General features: G+C 36.4%; 2 protein-coding genes and 1 pseudogene across 12 annotated transcripts in view; 2 read left to right on the plus strand and 1 right to left on the minus strand.

Annotated features, from left to right (window-relative positions):
• The first annotated feature begins 222 nt into the window (after positions 1 to 222).
• LOC141570586 (large ribosomal subunit protein uL10 pseudogene) lies at positions 223 to 6,905 on the plus strand (annotated as a pseudogene).
• Positions 6,906 to 11,755: 4,850 nt separating this feature from the next.
• On the plus strand, positions 11,756 to 15,630 carry GPR160 (G protein-coupled receptor 160). The gene has a single exon (XM_074327810.2). It carries the CDS (start codon positions 11,756 to 11,758, stop codon positions 12,770 to 12,772), a length of 1,017 nt encoding a protein of 338 aa, XP_074183911.1. The 3' UTR covers positions 12,773 to 15,630.
• PHC3 (polyhomeotic homolog 3) overlaps positions 13,959 to 23,196 on the minus strand; it is a 74,142-nt gene continuing 64,904 nt past the window's right edge. For 9 of the 11 annotated variants that reach the window (XM_074327752.2, XM_019735371.3, XM_074327789.2 and 6 more), the window contains one exon: positions 13,959 to 23,022. In XM_074327752.2, coding sequence (XP_074183853.2) covers positions 22,868 to 23,022 — 155 coding nt within the window. In that variant the 3' untranslated portion in view covers positions 13,959 to 22,867. The remainder of the gene's footprint in view (positions 23,023 to 23,196) is intronic. The other 2 variants (XR_002137677.3, XR_002137678.3) reach the window with 2 other exon arrangements.

The following is a 23,196-nucleotide window of genomic DNA, read 5'->3' on the forward strand; positions in this document are numbered from 1 at the left end:
CTGCAACTAGCAATGGCCACTGGACCTGGAGCTGAGCTGTACCCTCCACAACTAAGACTGAAAGGACAATAACTTGACTTGGAAAAAAAGGCCTGGAAGTACACACTGTTCCCCCAATAAAGTCCTGTTAAAAAAAAAAATGCCAGTGCTGCTTACTAGGCGTCCTCGTGAGAGTGCCATCATCTCTAAACCCCGCAGGGCAGTCCCCGACGCACCGCCGTGATGCCCAGGGAAGATAGGGCACCTGGAGGTCCAACCACTTACTTCCTTGGGATCATCAACTGTGGGGTCATTACCCAGACTGCCTCACCGTGGGAGCAGACAGTGTGGGCTCCGGGAGATGCCGTGGGTCTGCACGTCCCCCCTCGAGAGACCGATGGGCACAGGGCCATCCGAGGGCATCTGGAAAACATTCCAGCTCTAGAGACATGGTGGCCTCATCTCCGGGGAATGTGAGCTGTGTGTTCCCGAAGGAGGACCTCACAGATCAGCGACGTGCTGCTGGCCAGTAAGTCAGTGTGCCAGCCTGGAACACTGCTTGGGGGCCCGAGAAGACCTCCTGAGTCCAGGCTGTGGGCATCACCACTAAAATCTCCAGGGGCACCACTGAGATCCTGAGTGACGTGCAGCTGAGTGAGACGGGGGACCGTGGAGCCAGCAAAGCCACACTGCGGGACATGCTGAGCATGTGCGGGCTTGGCGTCCAGAGGGGCTCACGGGCGGCGTCCGCAGCCCTGTCTCTTAAGAGGCAAACAGCATAGTTGAAATTTCTGGGTTTGAAAAAAAAATTTTATGAGCAATGCTGACCATCTTATGTTTAATAGCCGTTTATCCTTTTTTTGTTAATTGTCTCTTCAAATCCTTTGCTCATTTTACTATTTCACTATTGGGTTTATCTTTGTCCTGTTTGATTTCAGAATTCTTTATAAATGAGGGAGATTAATATTTGATAAAGTTTTCCCAGTTTGTTGTTTTCTTTTGATTTTGCTATGGTTTCTATGCCAGGAAGTGGTGTTTATATTTGAGCTTACCAGTTCCTTAGAGTTGGAAGTATCTCTCGTTTCCAGTGTCGTGGAGGAGCCTGACTGCATTCTCATTCTTTTTAAATATCTTTTTACAGAAAAATAAGACACAGAATCAGAAAGCCTACACAACAATGTGCAGCTTAATGAATTATCATGAGGCACACACCCTTGTAACTACCTTTCAGATAAGGGATAGAACTCGGCTCCAGAAGCTCTTTTTGGGTGACCTCTCCCAGAACCAACCCCTCTTCCCCATAATACAGTAAGCACTTGCTTGCATTTCAAAAAAATAGGTTTAGCACCCAAATATATACCCCTGAGTACTTTAGTTCAGTCTTACCCTGTCTTTTAAGTCTCTTTTACTCTGCAGATTACTTCCCCATTCCTTTTTTTACGCCCTTGGCTTATTGAAGAACTGGGCCATTTGACCATTAGAGTTTTCCAGTGTGACTTTTGCTGATTGCACACTCATGCCACAGCTCAGTACGCCCTCTGTATTTGTGTCAGTATGTCCGCTGTGCGATTTCTGTCCTTTTTTGAAAAATAGCTTTATTGAAGTATGAGTGACATACACTAAGCTGCATGTATTTAATGTGTACAGTTTGATACCTTTTGCCATATGCCTACACCCATGACAGTACCACCACCGTCAGGATTGTGGACACATTTGTTATCCTCAAAGGTCCTTGTGCCCTTTGTGACTTCTCCCTCCTGCCCCTCCATATCTCCTTGGCAACCAATGGTCTGTCATTACAGACTGTGTGTTTTCTACGATTTTACATAAATGGAATCATGAAGCATGCGTTCTTTTTCAGCCTGGCCTCTTTCACTCAGCATAATTATTTTGAGATTTCATCCGTGTTTTTGCATGTATTGATAGTTCCTTCCTTTTCGTTCCTGAGTAGTGTTCCATTGCATGGTGTACCACCGTTTCGTTTATCCATTCGCTTGTAGATAGAAGTGTGGATTGTTTCCAGTTTTGTGTACTCAGCATTTCTTGCAAATTAGTAGTTGGATCCAGAGATTTGATCGACTCAGGTTTGGCCTGGAGGACGCACAAAGTGTCTGGTTTCTCTCCCGTTGTAATGAACATACCAGTAGATGCTTAACGTCTATATCTGTTAATTCATGGGTGGGAGGTTGGGGGAGAAGAGCTGGTTGCAAAATGGTGGAATTTAGAGTCTGCAATTTATTTTTCATTTACAAGTTGGAACACCCTTTGAAGAGGTGCTTCTCCTCACGTACTATGTGGTTACCCAGTGGTATGTCTCCTATAAGTCAGGGTAACTGTGTTATTCTTTCCCTTAATTTACCCATTTTTAATTTATTCTCAATTCTGTGTACGAAATCTTCTTTTTATTTTCTCTTGGGAAACTGGTAATCTCTTCTCTTTCTTATCATCGTTTTGAAATTTCTGATTTGCTTTGGTATGGGTTTTCTTCCGTTGAGATGGCCACTGATGGACTTGCTCACTTTTGAAAAACCTTCAGTTCTAGAGAATAGTGCAGCTTTCTCTTCTTTGATTTCTTCCCCTTCAGTTCTTCTCTTTCTGTGACTCCCATTATTCAGATTTTGCACCTGCTGAATTGGTTCTCTTATCCTTCTCTCGATTTTCTTGTTGTATGTTTTCTGGGAAATACCCTGAACTTTATTTTCTAACTCTTTTGTTCAGTTTATCATTTCTGCCATCGTGTTTTTCTTTCCCCGAACAGCTTTAATTTTGTTTTCTGTTGTTTTAAACCGTCTCCTTGTTTCATGGATGCAATATGTTCTCCCTGGAAACAATGAGTTTCTAAATAAAGTTTTCTTCTAGCATCGTATCTTTTCCCTCCAAGTTATTGTTCTGCTTGCGGGTTTTGATCTTTCATAGTAGAGATTTTATTTGACTGTCTGGGGATCTTTGGATGTCGTGTCATATTTATGGGTAGGATATTATCTAGAATGTTTCCTTAGGGAAGACTCAATGTCATTCTCTTTATATATTTATTCCTGGGCTGATCACTAGAGAAGGATTTTTGGATCTTTGTTTTGTGATAATGGTATTCCTGAAATTCAGGTGAGAAAAAGAAGGCTGGAGAAGTCTCAATTTCTAGTATGTGTATTTTCCCTCCGACTCCCTGTTTGCAGCATTGTACTCCTCCGTCTTGAATTCTTCCCACAGTCCAGAGACCCTGTTTTACACTTGCCAGGAGAGAACACCTCCATTCTTAGTCCATAATTGGGGAGAGACAGTCACCTGTTGCACTAAGTCAGGGAAGGAAGACAGTTCAGCCCATCACAACAAAAATACCATTATCATGCCCCAGATTAATAATTCCTTAATATCCTCAAATTTCCAGTCACTGTTCAAATTTCAAGTTGTCATTTATAAATGTAATGCTTTGTTCCAGTGAATTCAGATAAGTTCTACACATTGCACTTAGTTGTTACATCTTAAATCTCGGTTAATATTGTGTGTTGTTGTTGATACAATTTGAAGAAATTGTATCAAAAAAATTAAACTGTAGAGTTTACCGCCTGGCTTTTACTTACTGTATCCTGCGGCGTTAACATGCTCGTTTGTGCTCTATTTTTTTGTGGACAAATAGTTGAATCCACAGGCTGATCGGGTTCTAAGTTTTTGGCAAGTCTACGTCATGGGCAATGGTGCGTCCTTCCTTCTCCCCCGTGGATGTTAGTAGCTGTGGATCATTGGCTGCCTCCATTAAGTACGTCAGGGGTTGCAAAATGGAAATTTTCAAATTTTATTATTCCTTACTCAGTCTTTGGTTAGAGTACTTCTATAAAAGTAAACATCTCCTCACTATTTTATCACCAAGTGGTACAGTTAGTTTATAAAAGGCAGGAAAAATGCTTGATTCTTTCCCTGTATTTACCAGTTTACAAACACAATGACCTGGTTCCTTGGTGTCCTCAATGACAAATTACATTTGCATGTTCATTTCAGAATCAGGTAGCAACTCAATTTACTGCTATTGTAGTGGTATTATGAGAGGGAGTAAAAGTAATTACATTTATTCAGACAGCCATCCTTCATTGGAAGTTGTATCATAATTTATGTAGCCAATTTCCTGTTGTTGGATATTTAAATTAATTCCAGGTTTTTAATTGTATATCCAGTATTGTGAGATGTATATCCCTTAAAAATTCAGTAAAATACACTATTTTCAGTGTATAGTGAGTCCAAATATAGAACCTTTTAACCTCTATAAAAAGTTCCCTGGTACCCCTTTGCCCCCACTTGACCCCAGATTTCACTGATGGTTCATCTAGCCTTACAGAGTTGTTTTGCTGTTCTAGAATTTCATATAGTTGGAATCACACAGACTGTATACGTTTGTGTCAGGTTCTTTTTGTTCAGCATGTTTTTGAGATTTATCCCTGTGTAGCATGTATCAGTAGTTCATTCCTTTTTATTGCTGAGTAGTCCATTGTGTGGATGTACTACTATTTGTTTATCCATTCTGTTGATGGATATATGGAAGAGTTCCAGTTTGAAACCATGGTGAATAAAGCTGCTACACAGATTTGTGGACAAGTATTTCTGTAGACACACATTTTCATTTCTCTTGGGTAAATATGTAGGAGTAGAATTAATGGATGAAATGGTAGTTGGATGTTTGACATTGTAAGAAACCTCTGAACTGTTTAAACAGTGCCTGAGAAGTCTAGTTCTGTTTCTTTGTCTACACCTGTATTGTCTTTTAAATTTTAGCTATTCTAATAGGTTTGCAGCAGTATCTCATTGTGGCTTTCATTTGCATTTCTCCAATGTTTCTGTTCAACTCTTTTGCCCATTTTCTAATGGGCTAATTGTCTTACTGAGCTGTAAGAGTCCTTTTATGTTCTGAATCCAAGTCGTTGTAAGTATGTTCTTCCAGTTTGTAGCCTGCCTTTCCATTTTCTTAACTCTGCTTTCAAAAAGAAGTGTTTGTGTTTTAACAAAGTCCAGTTTGTCAACCCGTGTATTTGCACAAGTGTACGTGCCCGTCCCAAGAAAGTGATGCCTGTTGTAGTGAGTTGACTAGTGTGTCCCAAAATTCATGTCCATCCAGAATGTCACCTTATTTGGAAATAGGTCTTTTGCAGATGTAATTAAGGTAAAGTCATACTAGATTAGGCCATAAATCCCATAACCAGTGTTCTTATAAAAACAGGAAAGGACACAGAATGAGGTGTGCAGGGGGAGAATACTGTGTAAAGATGGAAGCAGAGAGATTGGTGTTATGCTGTCAGCAGCCAAGGAATGCCAGGAGCCACCAGAAGCCGCTAGAGGCATAGAAGTGTTCTTCTCGAGATTCTTCTAAAGGAACCCAACTCTGCTGACACCTAGATTTCAGACTTCTGAGACAATACATTTCTGTTGTTTTGAGCCACCCAGTGGTAATTTGTTATGCAGCCCTTGAAAACTAGTACATCTATGGAGGATCAGAAAGATTTTTCTCCTGTGTTTTTTTTTTGGAAATGTCAGTTTCACTTCTACCTTTGGTCTTATGACCTATTTTGAGTTTATTTTTGTGTACGGTATGAGGTAAGGGTTAAGGTTAATTTCTTCCCATTTGGATAATCACTTTCCAGCACTATTTTTAGGAAAGACTGTTCTTTTCCCCACTGAATTACCTTGCACTTTTGTTGAACACCAATTGGCGATAAATGTGTGGGTCTACTACTGGATTCTCTTCTGTTCCATTAATTTTTGGGACTATCCTTATGTTAATACCACCCTCTTCATTTCTGTACTTTTATAGCAAGTCTTAAAGTCAGGTAGTATAACACCTCCAACTTTGTGGTTCTTAAAAATTATTTGACTCTGCTAGGTCCTTTATGTTTCCATATAAATTGTAGAATCAGCTTGCCAATTTCTGCAAAAAAAAACACAGAAAAAACCTTGCTGAAACCTCCAATCCATTGTATTTATCATGGATTTAGATCTTCTTTCTACAATGTTTTAAAAGTCCAGAATACTGCGCTTCCATGCACTTTGCCAGACTTATCCCTAAATGTTTCATATTTTTATGCTATTGTAAATGTTTATTTCATTTCCCAATTGTTTATCATAAGTATATGGAAATATTTTTTAAAAATTAATCTGCAACATTGGTAAATGCACTTGTTACTGTAGCTTTTATTGTAAATTCCTTAGATTTTTGTAAGTACATAATCATATCACCCATGATTAGAGTTTTACTTTTTTTTTTCAGTCTACATGTCTTTTATTTCTTATTATTGCCATCGTACACTGGACGGCCAATAAAATGTAGAGCAGGAGTGGAGGATGGACACTTTTGCATTGTTCCTGATCTCAGGGGGGAAATGACCACGCTTCATCACTAAGCATGAAGCTAGATGTAGGTTTTTCACACATGCTTTTTATCTGGTTGGGAAGTTCCCTTCCATTGTTTGTGAGAGTTTTTACCATGTTGGGCTTTACGTGCTTTTTCTATGTCTATTCAGATATCATATAGCTTTTCTCCTTTATTCTGTTTACATGGTGAATTCCATTGATTTTCTAATGTTAAACCGAGCTTGCAGTGGCTGTGATGTAGTAGGATATATTCTTTTTATAGGTTGATGGATTTAATTTGATGATATTTTGTAAGGATTTTGCCTCAGTGTTCTTGAGGGATGTTGATGTACAATTTAGTTTTCTTGAAATGTCTTTGGTTTTGGGGTTAGGGTAATTCTGCTCTTATAAAATAGCAGGGAGGTGTTTCTGTTCTCTTCTGTTCCCTTTAAGTTTGGTATTTCTTCCTTAACTGTTTGGTAGATTTCATCAATGAAGACATCTGAGCCTAGAGTTTTCTTTGTGGGAAGGTGTTTAAGTTCAAAATCAGTTCCTTTAATAGGGATTTTTTTAAAAATGAGTTTTGGTAGTTAGTGTCTTTCCAGAAATTTGACAGTTTCATCACATTTGTCTCATTTGGTAGAATAAAGTTATTCATAATAGGAAAATATTAAGAAAATCAGGACAAAACAATGCAAAAGTAATTAATGTATTGGAAATTAAAATTGAAGTTTGATTTTACCATTTTCCTATACTAGCATTGTTGCTTTTCAGTTTTTTCTACTATAGCTTTTTAATTCTAAGTAATTTTAATACAATTTATATATAAAATTTATTAGTAATACATGCTGTTAAAAATTTGCAAAGGGTACTGAGAATTATAAGAAATTGTATTAGTCAGGATAAGCTATAACAAATAATCAGAAAATTTTTGCAGCTTAATGTAACAAACTTTTATTTCTTGTTCACACTATATATCCATTGTGAATCATCAGGGGCTTTGCTCCACACACTCACTCAAGGACCCAGGCTGACAGGCTGACCCCATCTGGAACACATGGCCTCTTTATTCTGTGGGTCAGGGGAAGAGAACACTGAAGGGGCTCTCTCCTGCAATTACAAGCTTTGGCCTTGTAGCCCATTGCCCAGAAATAGCCACATGGGCCCACCTAATTGTAAAGGTCAAGGAAATAAAATCTTCCTATGGGCTTAGAGGCAGAAAAGCAGCAGGTATGGGTGAGCACTAGTATAATTCTGTGCCCTGGGTTAGTTACCTTTTCTCCTCCTCTGAGATAATCCCTACTTCCTGTCTTCCTGCCTGGCTCCACTGACCTTCCTCGTGGCCAAGCTCGTGTGCATTGGTGGAAGTTCTCCTGTGGTCCGGCAGCTCACTGATGCACATTTTACTGTGTTCTTCCTTTGCAACTCTTATCTCATGTTATCATTATGTAAATGACACCTGGGGAAGGACAAATCAAGAATCCCTTGCTAGTTGCTTTAGCAACATGAAAATTTCAAATTTCTTTTTAAAACTTTGTTTTAGAATATCACTGAAAGATACACAAGTAACTGGTAACAGTAGTTTCAACTAGGGAGGGAAACTGGACTGGACAGTGAGGAGTCGGGGTGAGGGGTGTTGAAAGAGCAGGTATGATGAGTAATTTTCATTGTATACATTTCTGCAACTTGAGTTTTGTACAATGTAAATTATATTACCTATTTTTAAAAATAAGTTAACTTTTTTCTGTTTTCTTAATTTTCTATATTGAATCTAATTATACTATGTAAATGAAAACAAAACACCTGTTCAAAAGTTGTCATACAGTTGAATGACATTTTTTCACTGAATTTTGACATACCAAGCAAAGACCACATTTTGAAAATTAAAAAAAAAAATTTGTATTTACCTTTTGGAGGAATAAAATTACATTCTTCAAATAGATCAGTTAGTTATGGTACTTTGGGTACCAGTAATCAACAGTCACTGTCATTTGGATGTTACCTTTTTGGAAAGCTCTTTTACATACATAAATTGGGTCCCTTTCTACATTTCCAGTTGTGAGTTGAGCCGTAATTGAGGGTTACTGGAGAAATGAGTTTTGAAATCAGACCTGGGACTACACTTTGGCTCCAACACTGCAGCCGCAGGAAACGTGCTCATTAGCCCCCAAGCCTGTTTCCTCCTGGGAAAAGAATACATAGCCCTTAGATGACTGTAAGGATTAGAGGACGGGCACGGCAAACCCCTGCCCAGGTCACTACATTCTCTCCCCAGGCTCTCTCCAGTCTCTTCAGCGGCAGCAAATCCAGCGGCAGCGCGCTCACCCTTCCCGCACAACGGACCAGAGCGCTGTTATCTGTGCTTATCTTCCCATCGTTTGGTTCAACTTTTCTGAGATTGCATAACACAACTATTGATTATACTACTACTGTGACGTTACTAATGAAGTTTAGTACCTATTTAGAAAAGGTATTTTTTTCACTCTCAAACTCTCGTGAATGTAGAGGACTTTCCAAAAGATCCATGAAGTGTGATATCTACAACTGATTATAGGTGAGGATTCAACTGTCTGCTGTTGAGCCACAGACACTAAAGCAATTTATGAAATGGGAAACAGTGCCACTTTGATTTTCCATTCAAAAAATTATTTATGTTAACGTGCAACAAGTGTCAAAGGGTCCTGTTAACCAAAAAAGATAGAAAACTGCTCGTTTAGACTCCAAAGCCTGTGGGTGAAAACTGCAATATAAGCAAGCTTGCTTTAAATAGATGCCATGTAATATGCACCCGTATCTCAGTGTACTTGGTGGACTTTCAATCTAAGTATCCCCTCCCTTCCTTTTGCTAACAAGATTATAAGCAGTTTGTTATGGGCTCCAATACCACAGAGAGTGACAGCTTTTCTAAGCAGAGATCTGGAGCCAGTTATACTGAAATCCAGTTACTAAGATAGCTGTTCACAATGGTTAGTTTTGCTGTTTTCTATCTTTTACATAGACCTTCTTCGTGTGGCATTTTGGTGTGCCAGGAACCAAAAGTAAGATGATTGAAGGCAGGGAAACTGAAATAAAATAGGAAGATCATCAGCCGAGAAAGACCTACTAGAGAAAAGCACAGTAAGTATGTTTTGTTTTAAGAATTGTGTTGTGAGTAGAAAAGCAGAGTCTGGGTCAGTGAAAACAAATTATGGTTTGTTTTCTTCAGGCCCCGCTAATACTTCTAAATTGGTCAGCTCACAAAACAAGCCGAAAGATGCCCTGACAAGGACTTCCACTGTAAGTCTGTAAGTTGTATATGAAGCACTATGAGTTGATTCATAGTTTTTAACATTATTCAGGACGAGAACTGTATCTTCTATATCTCTGAATCCCTCGAGTTAATGTGAACATTTTTCAAGGGAAAATTCGAAACAGGTAGCCTATTAACGGGTTTTTATCTCGTCCTGGGAGGTTGTTTAGAGAACAAAATGTTGGAATTTTGAGTAATTTTAGTGATTTATAGAAGTGGGGTATGAAATTGGTATCATTTAAGCAAGTTTTGATGGGCTTCCATGATTATTACATTTAGGAACTGTTACAAAATGACCCAAACCTCATTTTCCAATATACTTCCCTTTGATTGTTTTTTACTGCCTTCAATTGCGTATCCTTCCTGGGCCTCCCCGCTCCCCAATCTCTAAAGCTTCCTCCAGGTGTATGATTCTCTTACATATTCCATCCGAGTTGTCTTCTTTCTTCGTCCTCTTCCAAGGAGATTCTTGCTTGTGCTTTGGTGGCTGTGGCTGGTCCTCCTCCCCTCCTGGCACCCTGGCTGGCCTTCCTTAGCCCCTAGGAGACACTCAGCCGTCCTTTCAAGGACTAGCCAGCTTTTCTGGCCTTCCCATTGGCGGCAGAGTCAGTGAGGAAGTGGAAACTCGGAAAATAGCCCTTAGACGGTGCCTACTTAAACATGGATCCCCTAGCTTTGCTTATTTAATTTTAGGTAGGAGTTATTAACGATAAAATGATTTTATATAGATAATTCTTTTATTTTATCCTAGTTATTTTTTTTTTTAAATGGGTCTTCATAACTATGAACCCACACTATTTCCCTCCCTCAACCCCATTCTAAACCAACATTTGCTATTTAAAATGAAGCCTGTCTTTTTTCTTGGCTCAGGAGGGCTTCGTGTCATCTTATTACTCCATCTATACTTCCTTAGCCAAGCAACACCACTTATGAGGCCAGTGCCATTTGTCAAGGTGGTAATCATGGCTTCATCTATGCCTGTGAACGTGTGTCTTTAAAACATGCAACAGATTGCTAAGGCTTAACATCTAACAAGTATAGAAAAGGGGAACACTAAGTCTTCCTAACTCAAGAAACACTTACTGGCAAGATAGTACATCATAAGGATGTATGTACCGTGTAGCATTTTTAACTCATTTCCAGTTGCTGGCATTTATGGATGGGTTTTATTTTGCTATTTATAAAGACTAGTTGAACAGTCTTGCAGAAACAACTTTGGGTCAGCTGTGACTTTTTTTTAAGGATAAATTTCTCAAATTTCCTTCCTTCCATCCTTTCCTGATTTCTTCCTCTCTGACCTTTCGCTTTCATCATCTTCTCTTTTTCCTACCTCCGAATGCATTTATCACTCGGACTTCAACTCCTGTTCCTTTGCCTTTACCTAGCATTTCTTAATGTTCTCAGGTGTCCTTACTCAGTCTCTAGTCCTTCCCTGTATCCTCTTGTCTCTCCAGGTACCATACTTGCAAGAGCGTGTGCAGAACATAAATATTTATCTTGTTTTTTCCTTTACCAATGTCCCCATTATTTTCAGCTGAACTATATTTTTGAGCTTCAGAAATTTAATTTGAATTATTATCCTGCAGCTAAAACGTTTTGAAAATTGCTAAAGGGCCCCATAAGCATTACCTCTAAAACGCCCTGACGAACAAAGAGGAGGGTTGAGGTAACATCGTCTGGAGGCCGCGGGACCCGGTTAACTGCCATCAGTGACCATTCTGTCAGGCGGCTGCTTGAAGCCTGTGTTTTGGCTCTAGTCGGTAACTATTTTATCTTGTTACAAGTCGTTACAAGCTGTACTTATTAGAAGTTTCAGTAATTATTTATATATAATATTTTGCTTATGGATCTAAGATTTCTGGGCGTTCTGAGTCTCAAAAACTGACCAAAGTATACACATTGATTCTTCCACATCGTATTCTGTATTCTGTAAGTATGAGAAATGTAAATTCCTGTTTATATATTTAATTTTGGGGAGAAAATGATTGGATTAGATGTTTGAGAATAGAAATGCTTGCTTTGTAGTTTTAAAATAGAGATAGCATCAAGATAACATCAGGTTTTTTTTCTTTTACTTTCCTTTGCAGTGTTGGAAAATAAAGCGAAGCAGTTTTATCATATATATTTCAGCAGGCCTTCTGAAAATTCACTAAAAATATGACTGATCTTTCTTCAGAGAACTGCTCTATTCAGTGCCAGTTACATCAAACAAATCAGCCTCTAGATGGTAACTGTCTGCTATTCTTGATTATACTTGGAAAAATATTATTAAATATACTCACACTAGGAATGAGAAGAAAAATCACCTATCAAAATTTTATGGACTATTTTTGCATTTCACTCGCATTCATTGATCTTTTACTTTTGGTAAACATTTCCATTATATCCTATTTCAGGGATTTTGTACTATTAGGTATTAGGTTTACTAAATACCACATCTGCCTGTTTACTCAAATTATTTCTTTTACTTACGGCTTTTTGCATTATCCAGTTTTCCTGATAGCTTGTATAGATTATTACCTGAATTTTTCTAAAACTGCCAAGCTTCCATTTAAGTGTCAAAAATTATTTTATTTCTTTACAGTGATTTCAATTTGGATTTCAGTCTTTGTTTATGTTTTGGGAGATCCATCTATCTACCAAAACCAGAAGGCACAGAATGTTTATTCTTATCAATGTCCTTTCTACATCAGCATTCAAAGTTACTGGCTGTCCTTTTCTATGGTGATGATTTTATTTGTGGCTTTTATAACCTCTTGGTCAGAACTTACTACTTTGGTACAGGCTATTAGGATAACTTCCTATATGAATGAGACTATCCTGTATTTTCCCTTTTCATCCCACTCTAGTTATACTAGGAGTTCTAAAAAAACACTCTTGCCCAAGCTCATTATCTGTTTTCTTGGTACCTGGTTACCATTTGTACTACTACAAGTAATTATCCTTTTACTTGAAGTACAGATTCCAGCATATATTGAGATGAACATTCCATGGTTGTACTTTGTCAATAGTTTTCTCATTGCTGCAGTTTATTGGTTTAATTGTCACAAGCTTAATTTAAGAGACATTGCATTACCTGTGGATCCATTTGTCAACTGGAAATGCTGCTTCATACCACTTGCAATTCATAATCTTGAGCATATAGAAAAGCCTATATCAATAATGATTTGTTAATATGTTGCCTTGTTAAAACTAATTAAAACTTAACACTACAATAAGAGTCATAATTTTACAAAACAGGAAAGAATGATGACTCAGGACATATAAAGAATGAACTTTCACACCTTTTCAGAATGTGTCTTTTGGGGCAATGATATTGTTTGTTTGTTTGTTTGTTTTTAACAAAATAATTCCAAGAAAAAATTTTATACCTGTTCAGGAAAACTGCCAATTACAAATATTTAACACAAAAGTGAAGAGTTAACATTTGAATATACTGATGTTCGTGTTACCAAAAAACTACTGGATGCAAACTGTCATGTAAATCTGAGATTGGCCACCAACGTTAAGAAATAAACTTAAAACATTTTTATTAAATTCAGAGCAAGAAAATCATTTTCTTGAAGTGACATGGGATGAATATTCTTTAACATAAGGGGAAGATTAGCTCAATTTAAATTTAGCTAATTTAAAAAAAATCTATCTCTGTTCTTAATGCAGATATTCCTGGAAGCCAAGTTTTGGTTGCTTACCTTACAGAATTGGGAGTAGTGACTAGGTCTCTTTCCATGACATACCAGATTCATTCTGTTATAACTTGTATGTCACTTGCATGTCAAATCATAATTACACTGGCAGTGTATCACACTGTAAAAGTAAAGTAGGGTTCTTATCCTTAGCAGTACTGACATTTTGGGTTGGATAATTCTTTGTTTTGGGAGGCTGCCTGTGCATTGTGTGATGTTTAGCAGAATCCCTGCCCTCTACCCTTTAGATGCCAATAGCACCTCCTTCCCCAGTCAAGACAACCAAAATGTCTCCAGAAGTTCCCAAACCTCCGCCGGTAGGCAAAATTGCCCCCCCGGCTAAGAACTACAAGAGTATAGCAATTTGAATGGAAGAATAATCTGAAGTCACTTTGTGACTTAAACTATACAGACGTTGTCTAATCTGTCAATGTCTAAACCTGGCTCTCTCTACTTCTCTGTTACTTTTCTTCGAATGTATTGCTTTCTAATTGGCCATAACATGGGACTAAGACAATTAAAAAATATATTGTACTTAATTAGTAAAGATTTATATTCTGCGGATTTTAAATCAGGAAAATTTTATAACTATTTCAAACCCTTCATTATGCTTTTTGTATTCCACATGCTTCATAAGCTTAAAGAAAAACAAAGAAATTATTCAATAGACCAGCCAAATGGAACAGGCTTTTATTTGTAAAGAAATGAACTTATCAGCTGGTCTACAATATATTATTGAATTATAAACATTATAAATAAATGATCCTGTAGGCCCACTAACTTCCATCCAGACCCACATGAAGCAATGTTACAACAATATTCTATGTGAAAATATGCAGGTAACAAAGGTGCAATTACAAGCAAGTTTAAGCAGCAGAGTATAAGGTGCTTTAATTTAACAGTTAATGTTGCCATCAACAAACATTTGAATGCTTAATGTTCACTGAATACAGACACAACAAATATGAAAATCTAAAATTCATACACATGCTACTTGTTAATATGAAAGTGCCTTCTCTTTTTTAAAAAAATACACCAAATGAACAATCTTTTTACATAGATCATGATGTGCTCTTAATAATGCAAAATTAACTTCATTTTCAGGTTATACATTTTAAAACTGTAGCTACAGACACCAGTCTAGGAATGCTACTAATGCTAAGAGTGCTAAAACTATTTAATTTACTGTAAGGAGGACTCTAATACAATACCCAATGTAAAGAATACATCTATATATAATCTTAACATTTGTTTTCTGTAAAGGTAAAAACTGTTTTTTCCGCTTGGTGATTCTCTGTTCATCCTGGGTGGATCAGCTTTTGAGGTTTTAAAAATAACGAAAGTCCTACGTTAGAACAATGGGAGGAACCAAAAGGAGGAATTAAAAAAATCAGTTAACATGTGCTTGAAGCATCAAAACTTAGTATTTAAAAAAAAAATCACAACAATTTGTTAAATCAGTAACAAATTTTTTAACACGCCAGAAGACAAACAGCACTAATTCAGCAAATAAGCCTGAAATGCCTGCCAGTACCCACCCTGAAGAGCGCTGGACTACCTGCAGCTCCGCCTCCACCAGCGCGCTCCTTACTCTGAGGACAGTTTTTGGAACCTACTTTGACTTTTTTTCCATGGAGAAAAACAAAAAGACCAACCTTTTGAACTAGGTGACTGGGCATCTAGATAGTGTCTCGGAAGTTAGACATCCAAAATTATATCATCTTTGCACACCCCACTGACTTTTTAAATTTTAAGAATACATATACAAAAAGTATTTATGCAACATATATTTTAACTATAAAATATTTGAAAAATTGGGTAAATTAAAACATTTTAAAAGTAAATTTTAACCAGTGCCATGGAAATTTTTTAAACCAAGACTATCATAAGGTTAATGCCAGTGTTTCTGTTTTTGTTTGTTCTAGATTCTAATCTAACCTGTATTTGGACATTTTCCTGGTTCACAAAGAAAGCTATGACTGTGATGCATAAAAGGTCTTTTTAATATTAGATATTTTCATTTTTTATCTTTATGGAGAATGTTAGTATTGAACAATGTTTGTAAAGCTGTGTCAGTAGGAATTCACAGAATCCTCAAGTGGTAAGGAATCTCTACCCAATTAATAATCAATCCCATTCAATGTTTAGTCCCCAAATAATTACCAGTTTAAACATGGAACTGTTTTATGTTTACCAGTCCTGCATTTTAAAGGAAACCCTTTTCCTATGTAACATATGTGTGCTTTCTAACAAGTAAATATATGTAATAACAGTAAAATTTATGTAATCTTTCTTGCTTTAGAAACAAAAAACCAAAGCAAAATAAAAAACAAACCTGTTCAGCGATCTCCTTTGAGGTTTTTCAGTTTTCAAAAATTCTGTCAATACTGGGTGTAAAGCTTTTGTAGTTGAAAACGTATAGTCAGCACCTGCTTCTTTGTATTGTTCTATCACACACTGCATAGCGACACCTCTTGAATAGATTCAAGTGTCATAATAATTCTTAGAAATATGGGCTGTCACAACATCTCAAAATGTAAATCCTTAATGTTAGGTACCCTTATTTTTGTAACCTAATCAGGTATATGGTAGATTGATGTTTAGTATGTGAAATGTTATATGAATTGATGTGATTCACTCAGACCCATTAGATGTCATCTAGCCTAATCCTTCCCCAATGCATTAAAAATTCCAACTTTACATTCAGTACATTAATAATTATGTCCATGTTTGTTTAAATGACAATCAAAATTTTGTTTGGGAAGATTTTGTTTACTTATTACTAGTTCCGTAAGTCATGTATACCACACAATTGCACATACCGTGTTTCCCCGAAAATAAGGCCGAGCCAGACAATCAGCTCTAATGCATCTTTTGGAGCAAAAATTAATATAAGACTCAGTGTTATGTTATATTATATTATACCTGGTATTATATTATATTACACCCAGTCTTATATTAATTTTTGCTCCAAAAGACGCATTAGAGCTGATTGTCTGGCTGTGTCTCATTTTTCGGGAAACACAGTAGTAAGTGTTCAAATGGTGTGCTAAATGAATGGATAAATGCATAGTAATTTGCATATGTATTCACATATCCAATGGTTAACTAGCAAGAAGCATTTAGAAAAATGTCCTCATTTGCTTGTCTGTATGAATTTTCTACCTTTTCTTTAGGAGAACAAAGACTGTAAGTGACCCAGGAAATGATGCTTAATAATTATCGTTTAGCAAAAGCTCTTAAGTATGAAATGAACGATTAAAAAGGAAATGAGAATTAAGTAGGAACGATTTTAAAACACCGCATTATATGGCCTAGAATCATAGTTTTAGATCTGGAAGGTACCTTAGAGATGATCTAAACCAAAATCAACATTTTGAGTAGTATAAGCTCCATACTGTATATTCAGAAGAGGAAACAGGTTAAAAGTTAAGTAACTTGCCTAGGGTATCACACACAGCTAACTCACCAACTGGATGTAAAACCCCAGTCATTCGTCATATTAATGATTATGTTCATCTATTATTTACTATTGAAGTAGATTATTTAGTACTACCTAAAACAAAAAGAATTATGACTTTTAACATAGCATTCTAAACAAAGGTTTTTAAGCAGTGGATACTTCAGATTTGCTTTAGGCAAGACTGAAAAGTTCCTTTTTTATAAAATAGGTTGATGTTCATTTCACCACCACCCTCATAAACACCAACTTCTTCACCTCCATCAATTAAAGCTCCAAGTAAAACATGGATTTTAAATACTTCCCTAAAGTATAACTTTAAGCCAATAATGATGGCTACTATCAATCCTTAAGAAGATTACTGGAGTCAATTTAAATAGGTGGTCAAAAGGACTTCCTATATTACTCTTAAATTTAAAACTATGCCATGTTAGCATAAGTTTTAAATTTATATTGATTTTTTTCCCCAAATTAAAATTCACTCATTACTATACCTCTTTTAAACAATACATTTTAAAACCTTTACACAGGTTTTCTATGGATTCATATTTAAGCCACCAGTATCACTGAGCACAATTATACTTTTCAAAGGCAGTAGCAACCAATATTTTTCTAGTGTACCTCTTCTCTAACATTAAAATTGTCATCTTTAAATAAAATTAAATATTCGTGAGCTTTATTAAAAAGGGAAAAAATTAAACATTTGTGGACATTTTCCAAAGGTTCCATAAACATGGAACTTAAAAGATAATGGGTTCATGTTAGAGTAGGATGGGAGAATTTTCATTAGAGAATCTGGGCTTCAAATCTGAAAAGGAGGGAGTTCACTCCCTTTTAATATATGTGTACTAAAGTGAAAGTCCAGGAAAAGCCAAATGTTTTGCTCTGGAATATGATGGTAATAATTATATCTGTATCGGTGCTTTACAACTTTGAAAAAAATTTTCTAGTACTATTATTTTTAAAAAGATTAAATAATAAGCTCTAAAAATGACATGTAAAACTTTAGAATTCTTTAAAATTTAGGAAACTTTTCCCAAAGAAAATAATACAATGTTTAACATGTTTTATTAAAGAAATGGCTTATATTGCTGCTCTGAAAGAAATTATATGGTGATACATTTTCTGAACTTCTAACTGAAGAATATCTTCCCAAAAAATTCTTTGAAAGATGTACAGCTTTTAATAGGTTGAAATTAAATTTTAGTAAGATTGCGTATTTACTTTTCCTAATACTGCATTTGTGCTTATCTAAATTGAATCACAATCTTTAAGATGAAATCAATGTTCTAAATAGATTCATAAAATACCAGTGTTAATGAATGTGTATTAAAGTATGTTTCTTGATCCACACTACTGTCCATCAAAGAAATAGAGGTAGGCTTGTGTTTACAGAAATCCACACCAATAAACAGCTATAGCTCTTAGTCATCCAATTCTTAGACTGAGACACAATCCAACAAATAAAATACAATCTTAAAAATGCTTTTCTTTATAAAAATCTACAAGGTTGATTCACCTGGTATATATGAAAGTGGATACTCTCTCTATAATTTTGATAACCCAATTACAATTAACCTTTGATTTTTTGACAAATATTATCCAGCTATTATAGCTGTCACCTTTTTCAGAATTCAAAAATCACTAATTGTGTATCACTGGAACTATTATAAAAGATGCTCTTAAAGACAGGGTCACTTGATAAAGGGTGAAAGAATGAGTTTGATTACAGGCAAATCTTGACGTAATAAAAACTAGAAACTGTTATTGCTATAACTGGGATCCAAACACTACAATTATTTTGAACTATTGAAGGCTGTATCTACATTACATGACCTCACTCAGTTAACTGTACTATCCTATTGCGTCTGGAATGCTTTTCCGCCTGTTTGTCTCCTCCTTCACTTCCCTATTCTCCCCCCGTGAAAACCTTCCTCAAGGCCCAGCTAGTTACATATATGGTGCCCAGGAAAGTGACTGAGCAAACATTGTGCATAGATGGGTCAGTATATGACTGTTACATATTAGAAAGCTGTTCCAGTTACCTCCCTAAAATTAACCCCACTACAAAATCCTCTCTATGGATTTTCAGGCAAAAGTCTCGAAGAAAGTGTTCATGCTGCGTTTTCTTGGGGCTACAGGAGGCTTTAGAGGAAGTAAGGGGTGAATAATGCCCTTTCATGCTATTAGGTCAGTCTCAATGCCAGTAGCATATACAGTGTGTGTTCCTGCCATTCACCAAGGGTGAGAATCTTCAAACCACAAAATATCACGAGGCTATTCTGGTTGAAAATAGATCTTTAAAACACTTGAGCAGTGTGTCCAGTCAGGATTTTATCCACTCGATACGGCTGTGAGTGTAGCATTGTTCACATACATCTGTAACCATTCTGTCTTTCCAAATTGTTTACACACATGTAAATACAACCTAAGACAATACAATCTATGTATTGCCTGCCTACCATACCTGAGCCACGGTGGTACCAAAAGCCTGCAAATACAAATAATAGGACTTTGTCACATTTAATGGAACAAGTCAGTGATACGAGGCACTTTGACAGATTTCAGTCTAATACTGGTATTTGAAGAAATGTCTGACTATAATTTCACACTGGATATATGAAGATTAGCTCTATAAAATATTATTCAAAGGCATGGGCACAGCAATACTGATTTCATACACCAGGAAGCAAAAATAAACAGTGAGCTACTGAAGAAAAATTTCTATTTAAAACTAGGTAAAACATGAATATTAACTTCAAAAGTGCAGAAATTTGTTCAGTGTTGAAGTGGGATAAACAAGGGGCAGTTCTCTTGTCTGCCTCTTTCCCATTAAATTTCTTCACTAACATTTCTTTCCTCCCACACTCCACCTTCTCTACTTCTAGGTAACAGCTCTAAAACTGGGGACTAAAAAAAATGTCTGTTTAGAGGATGCCACAGCAAAATGAAAGTATCATAATGGAAATACTTAAGTGCCACTTAAAAAGTGACGTTTTGGGACAGCAGTCTGCCTCATACTATACTAATTATATCAGAGCTGCATAGCTACGCCGGACACATACATCCCTACACACGGCTTGATGAAAATCCACGTCATGCAAAAAGTAACTTTTACAAACCAGCTTTCTCAGTTTACTTGTTTTGCAAGTAACATTTCAAACTTGTAAGATTTCTTTTCCTCAAGAGGAAAATAGAAAATAGTACATCAGTTTAAAGAAGTCAGAAAATGCAAACTTAGGTAGCAAAGGTAAGAAGAACTTCCCATACCTTTTTTCTGCTTGTCATTCCCTCTCCTTAAAATCCTAAAAACAATTAGTAATATGAATGAAAATGAAAACGACAGTACTCTCCCCATCTATATTACAGTAAAACTGCTTAAAGCTCAGGAGAGAGGTAGACACCAGTGTTATCGTCTAGATCCATTATATGTAACTGAAGCTTTGAAATTAAGATGATTTATCTAGAGAGAATTGCTTCATCAATGGTGAGAATTACCAGTTGAAAGCAAATGAGCCATTTCTAAATAAAACAACTCACTTAAAAACAGCCAGTATATTTTCTGGTATGTTTTAAGGGGGTACAACAGAAAATCTGGACTATTAAGATTAGACGCAGACAATAGTTTAGTGGTTACCAAAGGGTAAGGGGGGAGGAGGTGGTAGATGAGAGTAAACGGGGTCAAATATATGGCGATGGAAGGAGAACTGACTCGGGGTGGTGAACACAATGTGATATATAGATGATGTATACAGAATTGTACACCTGAAACCTATATAACTTTACTAACAATTGTCATCCCAATACACTGAAAAAAAAAGATTATTATAACATTTAATATTATAAGGTGCTCTCAAATGGAAACCCCTCCTGTAAGCTTCCTTGAATCTTTAACAGTGCTAAGCACAGGGGCTGTTAGTAAGTACATAATGACCTATTAGAAGAGAAAGCAAATAAAAGAACCTATAACATAGTTCAAAGTTAACACCTTAAAGGCTATAGATAATATAGTTATGGGAGGTAATTATTATTGCAAGGGGAATCTATTCCCAAATACTTTTATATTAATTGTGGATTATCTATGATAAAGTTTTAATTCCAGGGGAGATTTTTCTTTATGCCCCCTACCCCCAATACTGTGGACCATCTAATGCTTAGCCTATACTTGTGTTCTGAAATTGCAAGATGAGGGGAAGTCAAATATGACAACTATGTCATATTAACTGCTAATAAATGGAAATTGACTATAGAGTACCTACCTTTCCTTGAAACTTTAATGCAATAATTAAAAATATGATGTAAAGAAATATGTAACATAGACTATAAGCTATTGTAGGTCTGGAACATGAGCCTTACACTATATTACACGTTCTAATCCTACACGTAACTATCAGTAAACATCTTTTTTTAAAACACTACACAAAAGAATCCCACAAAGCATACATTCAAACAAGAGGCATCTAAAGATTAAAAAAATTACCCGCTGTATTTTTGTATAAAAATAATCAACATTCTCTAATGTACACAAAGCCAAAAGATAAATATCTGTGATGTCTTTAATGACATCTTTAGTCTTCTACTAGCTCAACACAATCTTTTCGAAAAGAGCAGTGGCAATGACTGAAACCCATGGACTCTTCCCCACTTAATGAACTTCTGTCAAATGTCTGTGGATGTTCCTTCAGTTATTAAAACATTTCCACTGTATGGTAAAGACACGATAAAGAGTAAAACAAAGTTTTGATGTCCAGGACTATAAAGCTCTCAGGGCTCCCACAGCAATTTTGTTGTAGTGTCATAATTCTAACAGAACACTAACTATTCAGTGAAAGGTTGTGCTTTAAAAATGTTTCCCCTAAAATATGTACATACAAAATTAGATCTGATTATCCAAGATATTTCACTTGCTAAGTGCTTTGCAGGAAGGATGCAAGGGTTTAGTCAAAAAGGAATATGTATTCTAGCTAGACCCAGTATGTTCAACATCAGAAAAACATCCAAAGACCAAGCACGTATCTGCTACAAACCACTGCCTTGCCAGCAAAGGCTGTCTACTGGTTCACAGGGTATAATCATATTATGCCTTCATCAATGCAGAGGAGCAGATATATAAAAGATAATTGATATGAATGTACTGCTGAGTCAAATTATCTGTATCCCAGTCCTTATTTTATAGGCCAATTTAATGGGTTTTGCCCCCTTTTCTAGTATGCATAAACTGGGAAAAATACTTCAGCAGAACATGACGCTATCTGAAATACTTCCATTGTATAATGTATTCCTTATCATATCTCATCTTTTCGAAATATTCCTGTGGGTGAAAAAGAGAAACATTTAGCACTCCGACCTCAGGGTTTCTCCACCTTGGCACTGCTGACCTTCTGGGCCAGGGAACGTGGTGTGAGGACTGCCCTGTGCATTGTGGGCTGGTCAGCAACATCCCCGTCCTCCGTGTTCAGATACCAAACAGAAACCTATTCTCAAAGTAGAAACGCTAAGTGAGACTTTCCCAGCCATACCAAATTCTTGGTCAAGTCTCGAATAGAAACCAACTCTTCTGACTTTCAGATCGGTATTATTCATGCTAGAATGCAAACCTTTTTATAGACAAAGCAGCTTTCTAACACATGGTTTTTAAATGCGTACTGATAACTCACTGCAAACAATTCCAATCCCTGGACTACTAAATTATTCCTAAATTATCTCTCATGACAACTTATAAAAAATTTATAGGATAGAAAAATGTATAAGAAAACTGAATCAAAGAGGAGAAATGTAAGTCATTAAATTACTTTTAAAAGGATTCTTTATATTAATGATAAACATTACCTTTTAAAAAATTATCTACTATAACACATTTCTTTGAAAAATATCAATGGCCCTCTATAACAAGTCTTTCACTGTTGCATGTAACCTGTAAAATTAATTTTACCAATGTTGGCTAATTATGAAAATGTATGATGAATTGTATCTGTAGAAGAAATGTCAACTTTTGATGCAGAGATCCCAATGTGCTTGGCTATCCACCATAAGTGATAATATCCTAGGCCAACCTGAGCCTTTACCTTACAAGTTTGTTTAAGAAGAGTAAAATTGCTGTTATCTCAAAGCCTCATGATCCTGTTAAGATTCCTTCAAAGAGTTGATACGTGCACAGATCTTTAGGGCTGGGCCTAGCTTGATATTCATTGCACTCATAAGATGGTCTTCTTTTAGCAAAAGAAGTGCCTGTCCATCAATCTCCTGTGCTCTGAACTCATCTGCGATATCCTGGCAGCCTGGAATTTGATCAGAGGAAGTTAGAATTAATACACAACAATTAGACATTATTTCTAACAGTCACAATTATGCTCTCACTGGCTCTGAGTAGCTGAAATACAGGCTGAGAAACAAATGAAATTTATTTATGGTAGTCTTGGGTTCACTCCTGAAGAGAGTATTTCTTGGCATTC

Source organism: Rhinolophus sinicus, chromosome 17 (genome assembly GCF_057876585.1).
Source record: "Rhinolophus sinicus isolate RSI-liver-muscle chromosome 17, RSI-T2T, whole genome shotgun sequence".
Classification (NCBI taxonomy): Eukaryota; Metazoa; Chordata; class Mammalia; order Chiroptera; family Rhinolophidae; genus Rhinolophus; species Rhinolophus sinicus.